At 39.9% G+C, this 13,200-nt stretch overlaps 1 protein-coding gene across 3 annotated transcripts in view; it reads right to left on the bottom strand.

Annotated features, from left to right (window-relative positions):
• Positions 1-13,200, bottom strand: part of HIBADH (3-hydroxyisobutyrate dehydrogenase) — a 78,883-nt gene that overhangs the window by 17,420 nt on the left and 48,263 nt on the right. For all 3 annotated transcript variants that reach the window (XM_035128969.3, XM_035128967.3, XM_088654296.1), the window contains exons 5-6: positions 3,006-3,139; positions 664-740 (exon numbers count right to left, since the gene is read on the bottom strand). In XM_035128969.3, the coding sequence (XP_034984860.1) occupies positions 664-740; positions 3,006-3,139 (211 nt within the window). The remainder of the gene's footprint in view (positions 1-663; positions 741-3,005; positions 3,140-13,200) is intronic.

Below are 13,200 nucleotides of genomic sequence, written 5' to 3'. Positions count from 1 at the left end.
TGTTTGGAACGAACCTGGGTTTGCTGCTGTTTACAATCACAGGGATGCAGCTATTATTTAATATCTATTGTGGTTTTCAGAGCCAAGGATCAAGTAGAAAGAAAGTAAGACAGGAATTCCCATGCCTGGGGCTTCCCAGAAACCTTGCCAGCTTAGTAAGTGCATGCTCAGCAGTTAGTAGATACAAGACATGATACCACAAAGGCATGTTTCAAAATGTGGCAGCTAAATGTCAAAGCTGCATACGGGGGAGTTCACACAACTGCAAACTTCTAGATTACATAATTTCATGAATAATAATTTAAAAACGCTTTGTCTTTTGCAAGTAGTTGCACATATTACAGTATTATTTATCTGTTTCATATATCGTCTGAAAATAAGAAAAAGAGCTCCTATACTGTATATAATAGTATCAAAATATAATTTCATGTTATTGTCTTTATAAATAATGTTCCTTCTTCCTGAAATCCTAACCTAGGTTGTTGGTGTTGGGTTTTTGGGGAGAGGGGGGGAAGCATTGCAATAATGAAATACTACACTTATGCTGCAAACAGCTGTTAATCTACATTTCTGAAACATCATTCTTCCCCCATAGAAGAGTCAGTAAGAAAAACACATAAACACAAACCGATAATAAAAGGATATCATAAAATTCAAACATACCTGATTCCAAGATTCATGGCCTCAGCAGTTCCAATCATACTAATGGCTAATAGCATGTTGTTGCAGATTTTTGCAGCCTGAAAAGAAATTCAACACCCCATGAATTTCTGTTATCTAGATAACTATCCAACAGGAACTCAAATTCTATTATGAATGCATTTGATCCATAGCCAGTCCCTAGAACAGACAGCAACACGTTTTCAGGGCACTGATATCAAAAGCTGCAAAACCATTTTTGGCACACATGCACAGTAATTTGATTTGGTATGCCTCAGATATTAGCAGACACCTGCATTTGCACTTTTAAAAGAACTGTATAAATATTTGTTCTTATCGACAATTTGTTGATGCCACTGTCTAATAACCAACCAGAAAAGTAGTCTTAGCAAACTGCAACAAATAAGTGCTTATAGGTTTGGATGTGTGAGCAGAAATCCGCCATAGAATGGACTGAAAAGATGGTAGGTACATATTCTGTTTTACGCGCCACCTATCACGATATGTTCTTTGTAGGCTTCTTATGTTTACTTCTCACTTCGTTAACTGAATAATAAATAAGAATAAGAATATTTGTACCCCATCCATCTGACTGGGTTGCCCCAGCCACTCTGGGCGGCTTCCAGCAATTACAAAAACGTAATAAAACATTAAACCCCTATACAGGGGTTGCCTCCAGGCGACTTCTAAAGGTTGTATAGTTATTTGTCTTGGTTTATCTTCCACTGTAAACCAATGCATGCATCCCAGAACATAGACATTTGCTTATTCTGTGATATACAAATTGATCTAAGAGGCATTCCAGGCATCCTCATCCTTAACTGGTTATCTTAAAGTCTTCTATACCATTTCCCAGTTCAATGTTGATATAGAGCGAAGATATATAAATTCTTATTAGAATGGGATGTGAAAGATGAGGAAGTGAAAAATGTAATGATAAAATGGGCACAAGATTGTGGTAGACCAATTTATAGAAATCAGTGGGATGAATTATGGAGGGTAAATATGAAATTCACAGCGTGTATGGGAATCAGGGAGAACATGATGAAATTGGTATACAGATGGCACCTGACGCCAGAAAAAGTAACAAAAATCTATAAAAATAATTTGGATAAATGCTGGAAGTGTAATGAAAAAATAGGTAGCTACTTCCACTGTTGGTGGAGTTGCGTAAAAATTTCTAAGTTCTGGTCGGAAATTTACGAAAAATGAAAAATATATTGAAGGTAACTTTTGAGAAAAAGCCAGAGGCTTTTTTTATTAAGCATGATCCTGGAATGTATTCCGGATGATAGGAAAAATATTTTCCTGTATGCCAGTGCAGCTGCGAGAATGTTAATAGCCCAAAATTGGAAAGGGGATAAAATACCAACAACCCAGGAGTGGCAGATCAAGCTAGTAGAATTCATGAACTTAGCAAGGATGACGGTGGTACATCCAAAACAAAAACCCAAAGAGGAGTGGAGATATGTAGAAAATTATCTGTTTAAAGAAGGTATAAAAACAGAGCTGATGATATGCTTGGATTAAGATACACAAGAAGATAGTAAAATTTATATACATATATAAAAATGTTGTTGGTTTAAATTTAATTTTTGCTGAAGAGGTATAGTAAGTTGGATGTTTTAGTTAAGGAAAACGATATAAAAACGATTAGAAGTTTGATTTTTTAAACTGTTTTTCCTTTTTCTTCTCTCTCTTTTTTTTGTAAAATTTTTGTTTTCTTTCCTTAGTTGATTGCTTGTAATTTTTGATGCTGGAAAGATTTGTGAATGGGTAGGGATGTATTTGTGTTTCCTTGTATATATGTGATCATTTCTGTGTGAGACAATAAATAAAATTTGATTTAATTTTTTTTTAAGATATAGAGCAGGCTTTCTCAACCTCGGCTCTCCAGATGTTTTGAGTCTACAATTCCTATCATCCCTGACCACTGGTCCTTCTAGCTAGGGATCATGGGAGTTGGAGGCCAAAAACATCTGGAGGGCCGAGGTTGAGGAAGCCTGATATAGAGAATGAGGTCAAATAAACCATAAAACCCTACCACCGCCACCACCACCCCAAAAAAATAATCACAAACATGACAGGATCAAAAGTCAATATGACAACTTAGTAACCAAGGACACATTGAAACAAACAAACAAACAAACAAACAAATACCAATATTTATTTATAGCCTGCCCATCTGGCTGAGTTTCCCCAGCCACCCTGGGCAGCTCCCAACAGAATATTAAACAGAATTAAACACCAAACATTTAAACCTTCCCTAAACAAGGAAAAAGATAGTCTAAGCCTGCCTGTGGAAAGATGGCAAGAAATGTCTAGGTTTTTTATTCAGTCTGTACCTGTCCAGTTCCAACTTCTCCACAGTAGACCACATTTGAACCCATACATGTAAGCAGCTCCTTTGCAGCATCAAACTCTTGCTCCACTCCTCCAACCATGAACGTAAGGTTTCCTGCTCGGGCAGCTCCAACACCTAAAGTTCAAAACAGCAACACATAATGGAGTTCAGCTTCTTTTCAGGTCACTCCATTCGCAGCTACTTAAGGATGCAAGAACGTGAAGACACAGAAGTAATGCTATGCCGCTTTTCATTCAAATGAACCTCAAAGTGGCTTACAAACCATTAAAAAAAAGAATACCACAAATGCAGCATAAATCGTATGAAATAATTAACAAACCATCAATAAAATAATTACAATTTATTAAAACAGCAGTTGAAAAAAAAGCTAAACATCACAATTGCAGCAAAAAGTCATATTGTAGGATTAACAAATCCATATGGCATCTATAATCTATAAAGCAGTATTAACAACATTAACAAAATGGCAACAAAAAGTAAGCTAAGCACTGTTAAGTTCATACACACACTCTCCAAGGCTCCATGCCTCTATTCAGTTCATTAAAATACACATACACATAACGCCCATTGTTAAGCCAGCTTGGCCAGATGTTGCATTGACTGGGGTCCTCAGGTGAAGGTAAAGGACCCCTGGATGGCTACGTCCAGTCAAAGGCGACTATGGGGCTCACCTCGCTTTCAGGCTGAGGGAGCTGGCATTGGTCCACAGGCAGCTTTCCAGGTCATAGGGCCAGCAGGACTAAACTGCTCCTGGCGCAACAAAACACCGTGACGGAACCTAGAGCACACGGAAACGCCGTTTGCCTTTCCCACCACAGCAGTACCTATTTATCTACTTGCACTGGCATGCTTTCGAACTGCTAGGTTGGCAGGAGCTGGGACAGAGCAACAGGGGCTCACTTGACCGTTACAGGGATTCAAACCACCGACCTTCCGATCAACGAGCCCAAGAGGCTCAGTGGTTTAGACCACAGCGCCACCGGGGTCCTCAGGTAGTCCTCAGGTAGTTGGCTCTTGGGCCTACCACCAATGACACCACTGATGAGGAACTTGTCCATGCTATTCTCAATAAACAGGAGGTTACTTTCCACTCGAGGAAGTCTGAGACAAGCCTTGAGGCCAACTAGGAGGTCCAGCATTGCCTCCACATTCGGGGGCCTCTCGCTGCACCACAGCCCATCCACCAGCAGCTGCTCCAGCTTCTACAGCCACACCTTGGCATATTGATATAGCCACACAGCCAATGGCAGCCTTTCCAAATCACAATTTGGATGAGTTTCATCACACACCTCTTTTTTATTTGTCCATGCTGCTAATCCCCTGGCCTGATCTCCAGCAAATTCAAGCCTAGATTTGCCAACAAAAATACAGCACTATCCATCACAAGTCAAGCTTTCTATCAGGTTAACAGACTGCTAAATAGCTCCAGAAAATCATTGATAAGTGTAAAAGGAATACCAACAATAATTTTCAGCTTGGCCTTTTCTCAGTTCCGGGCTGGGGGTGGGGTATGAATTGGATCCAGACTAAGTTCATTGACGTTGTGTCCTCTGGGGACTCAGGGAGCCAAGTTAGTTATGACTTAGTTTCTGTTGAAATGAGTGGGACTTAAGTTCAGCACAGTTTGTCTGGATCCAACCTAATGATAAGGGAATAAAGAATAATAAAATCTGGAAAAGCTTAGAAAGATTTCCAAAGCTATTCTGAAGGTTCGGAAGAATTCTGCACCCCCTAATACTCTGCCATCTTCCTTTTAACTCAAAGAACATGGTGCTGGCTGCGGCGGCAGCAAGTACAGTGCTGGGAAAGAAGGAAGGAGTGAGGTTTTCCCCCTCCACTCCTCCAACCTCCATCCTTCCATTGCAACCCAGAAAAGGATTCCAGAGTTTGAAATCTCGCCTCTTTTATTAGCAAGCTTGGTGAGCCCCCAAAGTTTTCCTTTGAATCTGGCTTGGGAGAAATTTGCAGATGTCTCTGATTATGTTTATCTTGAATCTACCTTGGGAAGAGATTATTAATGCATAAAGCTCTACTTTATATCTCAGATTCTTAGAGAATAGTTACAATCTTGCTTTGCAAATATCTCATTACAAACACATTGCACCAATCACTACAGTTTTGAACATAATTTGTCATTTGAACAAGAACACCAAGGAAAAGGAGGTCAACGTTTTAACCCTCTCCAATTTTACATCCTTGACTTTTATTAAGGAAATTAAAGCTCTTCCTGAAGTGCCTCTGGAAGTGCATGAAAATGGAGGGTTCTTATGCCAACGTTTTTTTTGCAAATAGGCATTTTAAGGAATTAGCACCCATTGTAGTTTGCTACTATCACCTCGTTGTTTTCGACAATTGTTCTTATGTGACTTTAAATTGTTGTAAAATTTAAGCTGGTTCCTATGAACCCAGAGAAATGGATCTTGACCCAGGGAGAGCTCAAGGATCCAGGCAAGCAGACGAATTTAAGCGTCTCCTGCCCACCAAATAACAGAGACCAAACCAGGACGTACGAAGCAAGGCACTTTTATTTTAACTGTTGCAACAGGGTCCTTCCTCTCACACAGGAGAACAAGGAAGGAACCCCAAACAAAGATGTCTTGCCCTTAAAAAGAAATTTGAAATTGGTTTCAGCCCACCCCCCAGAAGCATCATCCATATGTCACAGAAGGGGTGTAGCCCAAGACCCCCCTCCCTAGATTCATCATAGGTACATCATGAAAGGGGAGGTCTGGTGGCAGTAATCTGAGCAGTCTGGACCCTGCCCCCTGCCCCCCAAAACCTAATCAACAAAATTGAGAGATATTTACATTTCCCTGTTTCCCAGCCAAGTTAATCACACCCTTTTGTCTGGCAGTCAGGTATCAGGATGCCAGGGATTATCACTTTAATTCCTGAGACAATGAGAAGGTTCCCCCCACCCCACTTCTTCCTTGCAGAGGAACACCTGGTCAGAGAGAGAGTCAAAATGGTGTCAGAAAGGCCTGTCTTCCTGTGCTGCTTCAGACATGTGCCTGTACATTCATGTACATGTTTTATGAACAATTATTATATATATATAGATATGACCTCAAAATTCTTATAACAATTCCCCATTTGGGGCTATAATTTTTCTTAAAAATTGTTGCCCCACAAAAGAATAACCAGATGTGTTGTTTTAGTACTTTGGGAGAAGCATTTCTCAAAAATGGTCTATGTATTACACTTAACAGGATGGTCCACCAATATTGACTGGAAAGTGCAGTTTGCTTGTTTACCCTTTTGTGTGTTCTCAGGTGTCAAAAGCTAGCTCTCCTCTGGTTGCACACCTCCAACGTGGCACAACAGCAACAATCCCTGGTGAATCCCCTTAGGGCTTTCATATTGACCATGTCGCCTGGCACTCACCATAGCTGCCACAGGTTTGGACATGTCATGAGAGAGATGCCTTTGCCTTGGGCTTTCTATGGGCCTTTATTATAGGCTCTGGCCTTGCACTGTAGGGAGTTGCCCAGTTGCTCTTAAAGGAAGAAAGCTACTTGCACCTTGGATACACTTGCCCAATTAGAACTGAAGCCAAATTAAAATTTATACAGCCCCATAAAACATGTCCAAATTAGTCAAATTTAACTCTAAAAGGGATCATTCCTGTTAAATCAAGACATAAATACCTTCATTTATCTGGTGTTTCATGGATCTTGGAGCTTATTCTTGGTAAAATGAGTAAAAACAAATTTAAAAAATGTGTAGAGAAGGTTGGCACACTGCAGAGTGCCAGGTGGGACAAGAAAATGTGGTCATAAGTTGATCTAATCTAAATACTGAACTATGCAATATCCTGATCCTTTAAAAGGCATACAATGCATGGCAATAATACAAAAAAAAAAACATTGGGACACTATACATTTTTTTTTTTAAAAAAAAAACCCAACAATTAAACACAAAATTGGTTCACCTCCCCCTCCTTGTGGAAATAACATACTGTCAGACATAGTTCAATGTTTCTGTCGAATATCACGCAACATAAGACCTAATAATTATATATCAGTTGTATGTCTTGAGGCCATCATGATCTTGAGACAATTCCGGCTGCTTTTAAATCCTAGGGCACAGAGTCTTGAGGTCAAGGAGAGAGAATGTCCTTGCAATTCACTTTCCCCCTTTGTCCCAAAGTCATTTGACACATTTCAGTATTCCTATATAACACATAATGCACAAAACCTTCAAATTATTAATTATACGCCATTTGTATATCTTGAGGCAATCAGGTGAACTTGAGATAATTCTTGCTGCTTTTGCATGTATCTCCAACAAGGGGGTTTTCTTGTCTGCCTTCGAGTCACTGGGAGGAAGTTAACAGTACTTCTATAACAGCACTTCTAAACCTTGCTGAAACGTTATAGCTTTCTAGGTCCTCCTTCTTAGGTTGTGATCAAAGAGATAAAATGTCAATTTGGTTTCCTGTAAAACATCCTTTTGAAAATAGGCCTGCAGGGGGTTGGGGCCTGAAGATATAATTAGTTAAAAAATAATAATGATAAATAGTCAAGAAAGGGGAGAATATTCTAGAAATTTCTTCTTGGGGAGCTGCAAATAATATAAGATCATAGTTATTTAATTACTGCTGTTATTGTCTACTCAGTCAGTTTAATTTACTTCACCTAGTTTGGCTGTGGAGGAAACAAAGGACAAAAATTTTGTTAATTAGGACACAATCGATAAGTTATTAACATTTTCCTTATGTGGTTCTGAATTCTCTTTGAGGTTCATGTATCTTGTTTGAAAGGGATTATTATTATTATTATTTACAGGAAAGAATGACTTAGATGCTACATTTGTATGTACAGAAAGAAAAAGTAGAAATACCAAAAAAAAAAAGATACAAAAATAAAACAAAATAAAATTTAGATTACCACTCACACAACAATTTTTACCTGGTTATTGTTAGAATAATTTCATAGACATAATGGAAAAACTGATATAATAAATGGAAGCAGATTATTTATAAGCTAAAGAGAAGCGCCAAAGAGAAATGAAATTACTGTTTGTATCTCCTCACTCCTCACTTTTTTTTTTTTTTTTTTTTGCTGTGGAAGAAAAGAATTGGCAAAACACTCAATCATTGCTACATTAGAAAAGGGAGGGTTATATTAACATAGGGTAATGCTTCGGGGTGAAATGCAAATGGGAGATAAGTATCCATCCTGAGTACCTGCTAGGAAAGAAATGGAGCCTTTTGTTTGCATAGTCTGTCAACTGGTAGACAGCAATTTTCTATGAATTTCCAAGTGTGGAGGGGCTTGTTTAGGTGGCGTCCCCCCCCCCCATTGGGAGATAATTTTGCATTAAGGTTCTGAAAGAATTTCTCCACACCCTGAATCTCAGTATTCTGCTGGAAAGGGAAAATTATTTCATGTGAAAATCAGTCAGGAAATGTTCCTAAAATGTACAGAGTTTTGCATGTTGAACTGGAATTGGCAGCTTCTAAACAGTTGATGGTTCTCAATGGTTCTTTATCTATTTATTTTTACATAAGGAAATTTAAATTTAAGTTTCATGTGCAAAGCATAACCTTGAACCTCTTAATTAATTTATAAACTACTCAAGAGACAGACTTATAGTAGTACTCTGCTATTTATACCTGTGGAAAGAATCTGGCATGTTAAGATTTTTGGAACTTGGCAACCACTTAACCTTGATGGACCAGTAACACACATGAGGTTGTTTTCCCTCAGTGGTTCAAAGCTTTACATTAAGAAATTTGAATAATATTTCATGAGCAGATTATAACCTTTTCGCCCCTTAGTTAAAACCTCATTTTTCTCCTCTATTTTCCTCTTCAAGCTGACATAGCCTCTGTGCATGTACAGAGTTCATGATTCGGCAGTCTATTGTACCATTTTTTAAAGTGCTGCACCTCTTGACAAAATTACCATCTGAATAAAGGAAGGGAAGGGGAAAGAGTAGATTTTAAAATAGGGTTAGATTTTACACAGAAACTCACTTTTCAGTGCTTACAAACACATTTTCTCTCCCTCCTTTTTGCAAGTTTGGAAAGGGTTGGAAGGGATCTTGAGTAATCTAGTCCACCCCTTCTGAAATATGGGGATCTCAACACTATCACTGCCCTTAGGATACACATACATTTGAGTACAGACGCCTGACTGGGAAGGAAACACAGGCTATGCCCTATCACGGAAGCACATGTGTGTACTAAGGGAAAAATAAGGAAGGGGAAGATTAAAAGTACCAACGTTATATAGAAGCCTTTAGCAAACCTTAAGATTGGATAAACAGTTTAAGAGGGAATTTACTTCCTTACTAAAACCATTCTGTCCATTTGAATCAAGGTTAAAGTGACTCAGATAGACATTTGCTGGCTATGGATCCTCTACTTTTAATAACATTTCCCTAGAAGGAACACCATATTCCATAGTCACATGGTGAAACATTACATACAGAGCACATGGCTCCCTTGTGACACAGACCTTAAATATTATGAGTTCACAAACAAACATTTTCAAGGTTACAATCTCCCTTTTCCCTTCCCGCTCCCCCTTTCTGTACAGAAAGGGGTAGGTATGCACATACACCCCACTTTTACTCTCTAGAGAAAGATTGGGAAATGTTCAAGACTTTCATATGTGCTTAAACTTTACCCCCTTAATAGAGAAAGTGATAAAAACTTATATAATCACTCCACAAAAACAACAATTACACTCTTGTTCCAACTCTGAAAACCAATAATCTTTCCTTGCCAGAAAGCAGAGCTGGGCTGAATTTCAACCCATCACCACATCAGACACATTGCCTTTCACATAGCTCTAAAATGGGGGTTAGAAGGGACCCTGAGGTCATTTAGTCTAACCCTCTAAGATACAGGATTCACAAGATTTGAATGAAAATACCAACTTTATATAGAACCCTTTAGCAGATGAGTTTTTTTCCTTAAGAGGTGATATCAGGAGCCCAACACAATTGAAGTTAAAACTAGACTCAGATAGACAATTCCTGGCTAAGGAAGCTCTACTTTTGACAAACAATTCACCTTTATAGGAATAGCTGTTCAATTTTCCTTTAGTCAATATTCCTCTAGTCACTTGGAGGAAGACTCCCTTTTAGAGCCTCTCTCAATAACAAACATTTGCACACCTCATGAAGTGAACATTTTCAAGTTTCAAAATATTTTCAAAGCATTGAGCAAGCATTTTCAAACTTACTACTCTTATTTTCCTTCATCCTGCCCCCTCTTTTTACTTTTGGAGAGGAAAAAATGGCCTTCTACAGCCTCTTTAAAACAAACCTTTACACACTACCTCCACTCTTTTAAATATTTGCCATTGTTTTTGGGTTGATCAAGCCCTTACATAAGATTATTTAAGCAAGCTTGCCTTATTATTATATTATTTTAAACTATGCATGCTTTAAAAAAGGCAGTCTGTGGGTGTCATGGCCAAATTTTACACAAACCCCTAATTTCCTAAACCTGGATTATATCTCTCATTTACTTTAAGGGGAACAATGAACTATAGCAGACACAAGGATCAGATGCACATACACTTCACAGACAACACAGACAACATGTAACATGCAAACATATATAATTTTATACCATAACATACTTTGTAGGATTCCTCACAAAACTTTTCTCATTCAGAGTTCACCAGGGTTAATTTTAAAGCGGAGATTCACTGTATGTTAAAGGAACCTCCTGGTAGCCATTTCCCCTCATCTGGGTGGTCCATAGTAAAGCGGACCCAGTGTTTTTTTCTTACAAAGTTTTTGCAATTGGTTCCCTTCAAGCTTGTCCGCCCCGGGGATTTCGTGCCAATTTAAGAGAACGAATTGGAGTGGACTTTCATCCTCAAAGTCCTTACCGGAGCCAAGCCTCAGTTGTGCTTTGCCTCGGTTGGGAGTCTGGGAAAGGAATTCCTTAGAGTGGGTTGCACCCATTTTACTTAAGCCTTTTTATACTGCAGTTCGGGTCCCCGACCCTGTTCCTGGACACTCTTAACTTCCCGAGTCTATGACTCACCCCCACGTCCTAGTGGTGTTCCTGCCTGCCGTTCGCGTGCACTAACTACTAGGCGGCCTGGTGCAGCTAAAACCCTATTGGAACCCTCCCACTGGTCATCAATTGCCTGAGGGTTCCACAGCAACTTCCCTGCCTCTTACACACTAGACTCATATCCTACTGAACGCTTGCCTACGCAATGTCAGGTCGGAACTGAGGAATACAGAGATACAGAGTAGTAGGAAAGGAACGGGCGCACTTGCAATCTCTGGTCATGGGTCATACCTAACAAAGGTCGCCATGGCAGGGGGGCGTCTTCACCCGAAGATTAAGAGCAGAGGAATAGGAAACAGAGCTGGGATAGCCAGATTCCCAGATTGGTAGAAAAGCGACAGTTTGCTCAGACTTCTGCTCAGTTTGGCAGAAGGGAGCTGGGACAGTCTTTCTGAGCTCTGCGTTTAACGTAAAGACTGTTGCCCTGGACCTCAGTTCTACCTTGTAACTGTGCCTGGCAGCCTTGCTGCAACTAAGGTCCAAAGAGGAGAGTAGAAAAGGATAGTCCAGGTGGAGAAATAGATTTTTAGTTGCTGTGGTTCTTAGCTCACCCAAGGTGTCCCCTTTTAATACTCACGACCGATCCTTTCAGTCGAATCCCGTTGTCTCCAGCTTCCAACTGGTTCCTGAAAAAAAAACAGCCTTGTCCCTTTAAACGTTGCTTCGTCCTGGGGGTCCCGCTTGGACTCTCAATTACTACCAAGTGCCTCGGGTCCTGAGGTTGGTTTACCCCCCTGCAAAAGAGGCAAGGGCGCGCTGGGCTCCCCTTCCTCAGTGAACCCGGAGCTCAAGGCAAAACTGGGTCCCCGAAGTGGTCGCCAAATTGTTGTAAAATTTAAGCTGGTTCCTATGAACCCAGAGAAATGGATCTTGACCCAGGGAGAGCTCAAGGATCCAGGCAAGCAGACGAATTTAAGCGTCTCCTGCCCACCAAATAACAGAGACCAAACCAGGACGTACGAAGCAAGGCACTTTTATTTTAACTGTTGCAACAGGGTCCTTCCTCTCACACAGGAGAACAAGGAAGGAACCCCAAACAAAGATGTCTTGCCCTTAAAAAGAAATTTGAAATTGGTTTCAGCCCACCCCCCAGAAGCATCATCCATATGTCACAGAAGGGGTGTAGCCCAAGACCCCCCTCCCTAGATTCATCATAGGTACATCATGAAAGGGGAGGTCTGGTGGCAGTAATCTGAGCAGTCTGGACCCTGCCCCCTGCCCCCCAAAACCTAATCAACAAAATTGAGAGATATTTACATTTCCCTGTTTCCCAGCCAAGTTAATCACACCCTTTTGTCTGGCAGTCAGGTATCAGGATGCCAGGGATTATCACTTTAATTCCTGAGACAATGAGAAGGTTCCCCCCACCCCACTTCTTCCTTGCAGAGGAACACCTGGTCAGAGAGAGAGTCAAAATGGTGTCAGAAAGGCCTGTCTTCCTGTGCTGCTTCAGACATGTGCCTGTACATTCATGTACATGTTTTATGAACAATTATTATATATATATAGATATGACCTCAAAATTCTTATAACAAAAGCCTGGAACATTTCCCCCCTTGAAATTCCTGCTGCAACACAAGAAATATTTTCACCATTTGCTTAAGGAAACCAAATTGTACCACGAATATTAAAAGCAAATAAACATTCAGATATAACATGCTAGCTGCTAAAGTCCAAAGTTAGAGACTGAATTATTTCCATTTGCAAACTATGATATGCAAACATTAAGTTTATTCCATTTACAACTGAACCAAATGTGTGTGAAGAGATACAAATCTTCTTGAATTTAGCACAGGCATACATTTCAGCAGAACAGCACCTTAAAACAGCATTTACGGTTAATTCCACTGAAACCAGTAAATCACTTAATTTACTAAAATGCACTTAAATGTTTTAACCAGTCTACCATCAAATGAGATAAAGAAGAGGACCGAGGGGACCAGGCTGCTATGTGAACTGTCTTTAAAACACAATTGTTTTAATCATTTTCTACAGATGTAGCCTCACAAGGGTCTGCTGTCACAGGGACCATTTACGACTTGTCATGGTGTCTCTATTGTTTACCAGAGACATTCGTGCTAAAAAGGCGACAGCTGGGACAGAAAGCTGCTACTCAACAGAACAATATAAT

The sequence above is a fragment of the Zootoca vivipara genome, chromosome 11 (assembly GCF_965207765.1).
Source record: "Zootoca vivipara chromosome 11, rZooViv2.hap1.1, whole genome shotgun sequence".
In the NCBI taxonomy this organism is placed as follows: domain Eukaryota; kingdom Metazoa; phylum Chordata; class Lepidosauria; order Squamata; family Lacertidae; genus Zootoca; species Zootoca vivipara.
This window is presented reverse-complemented; position numbering and strand designations above follow the sequence as displayed.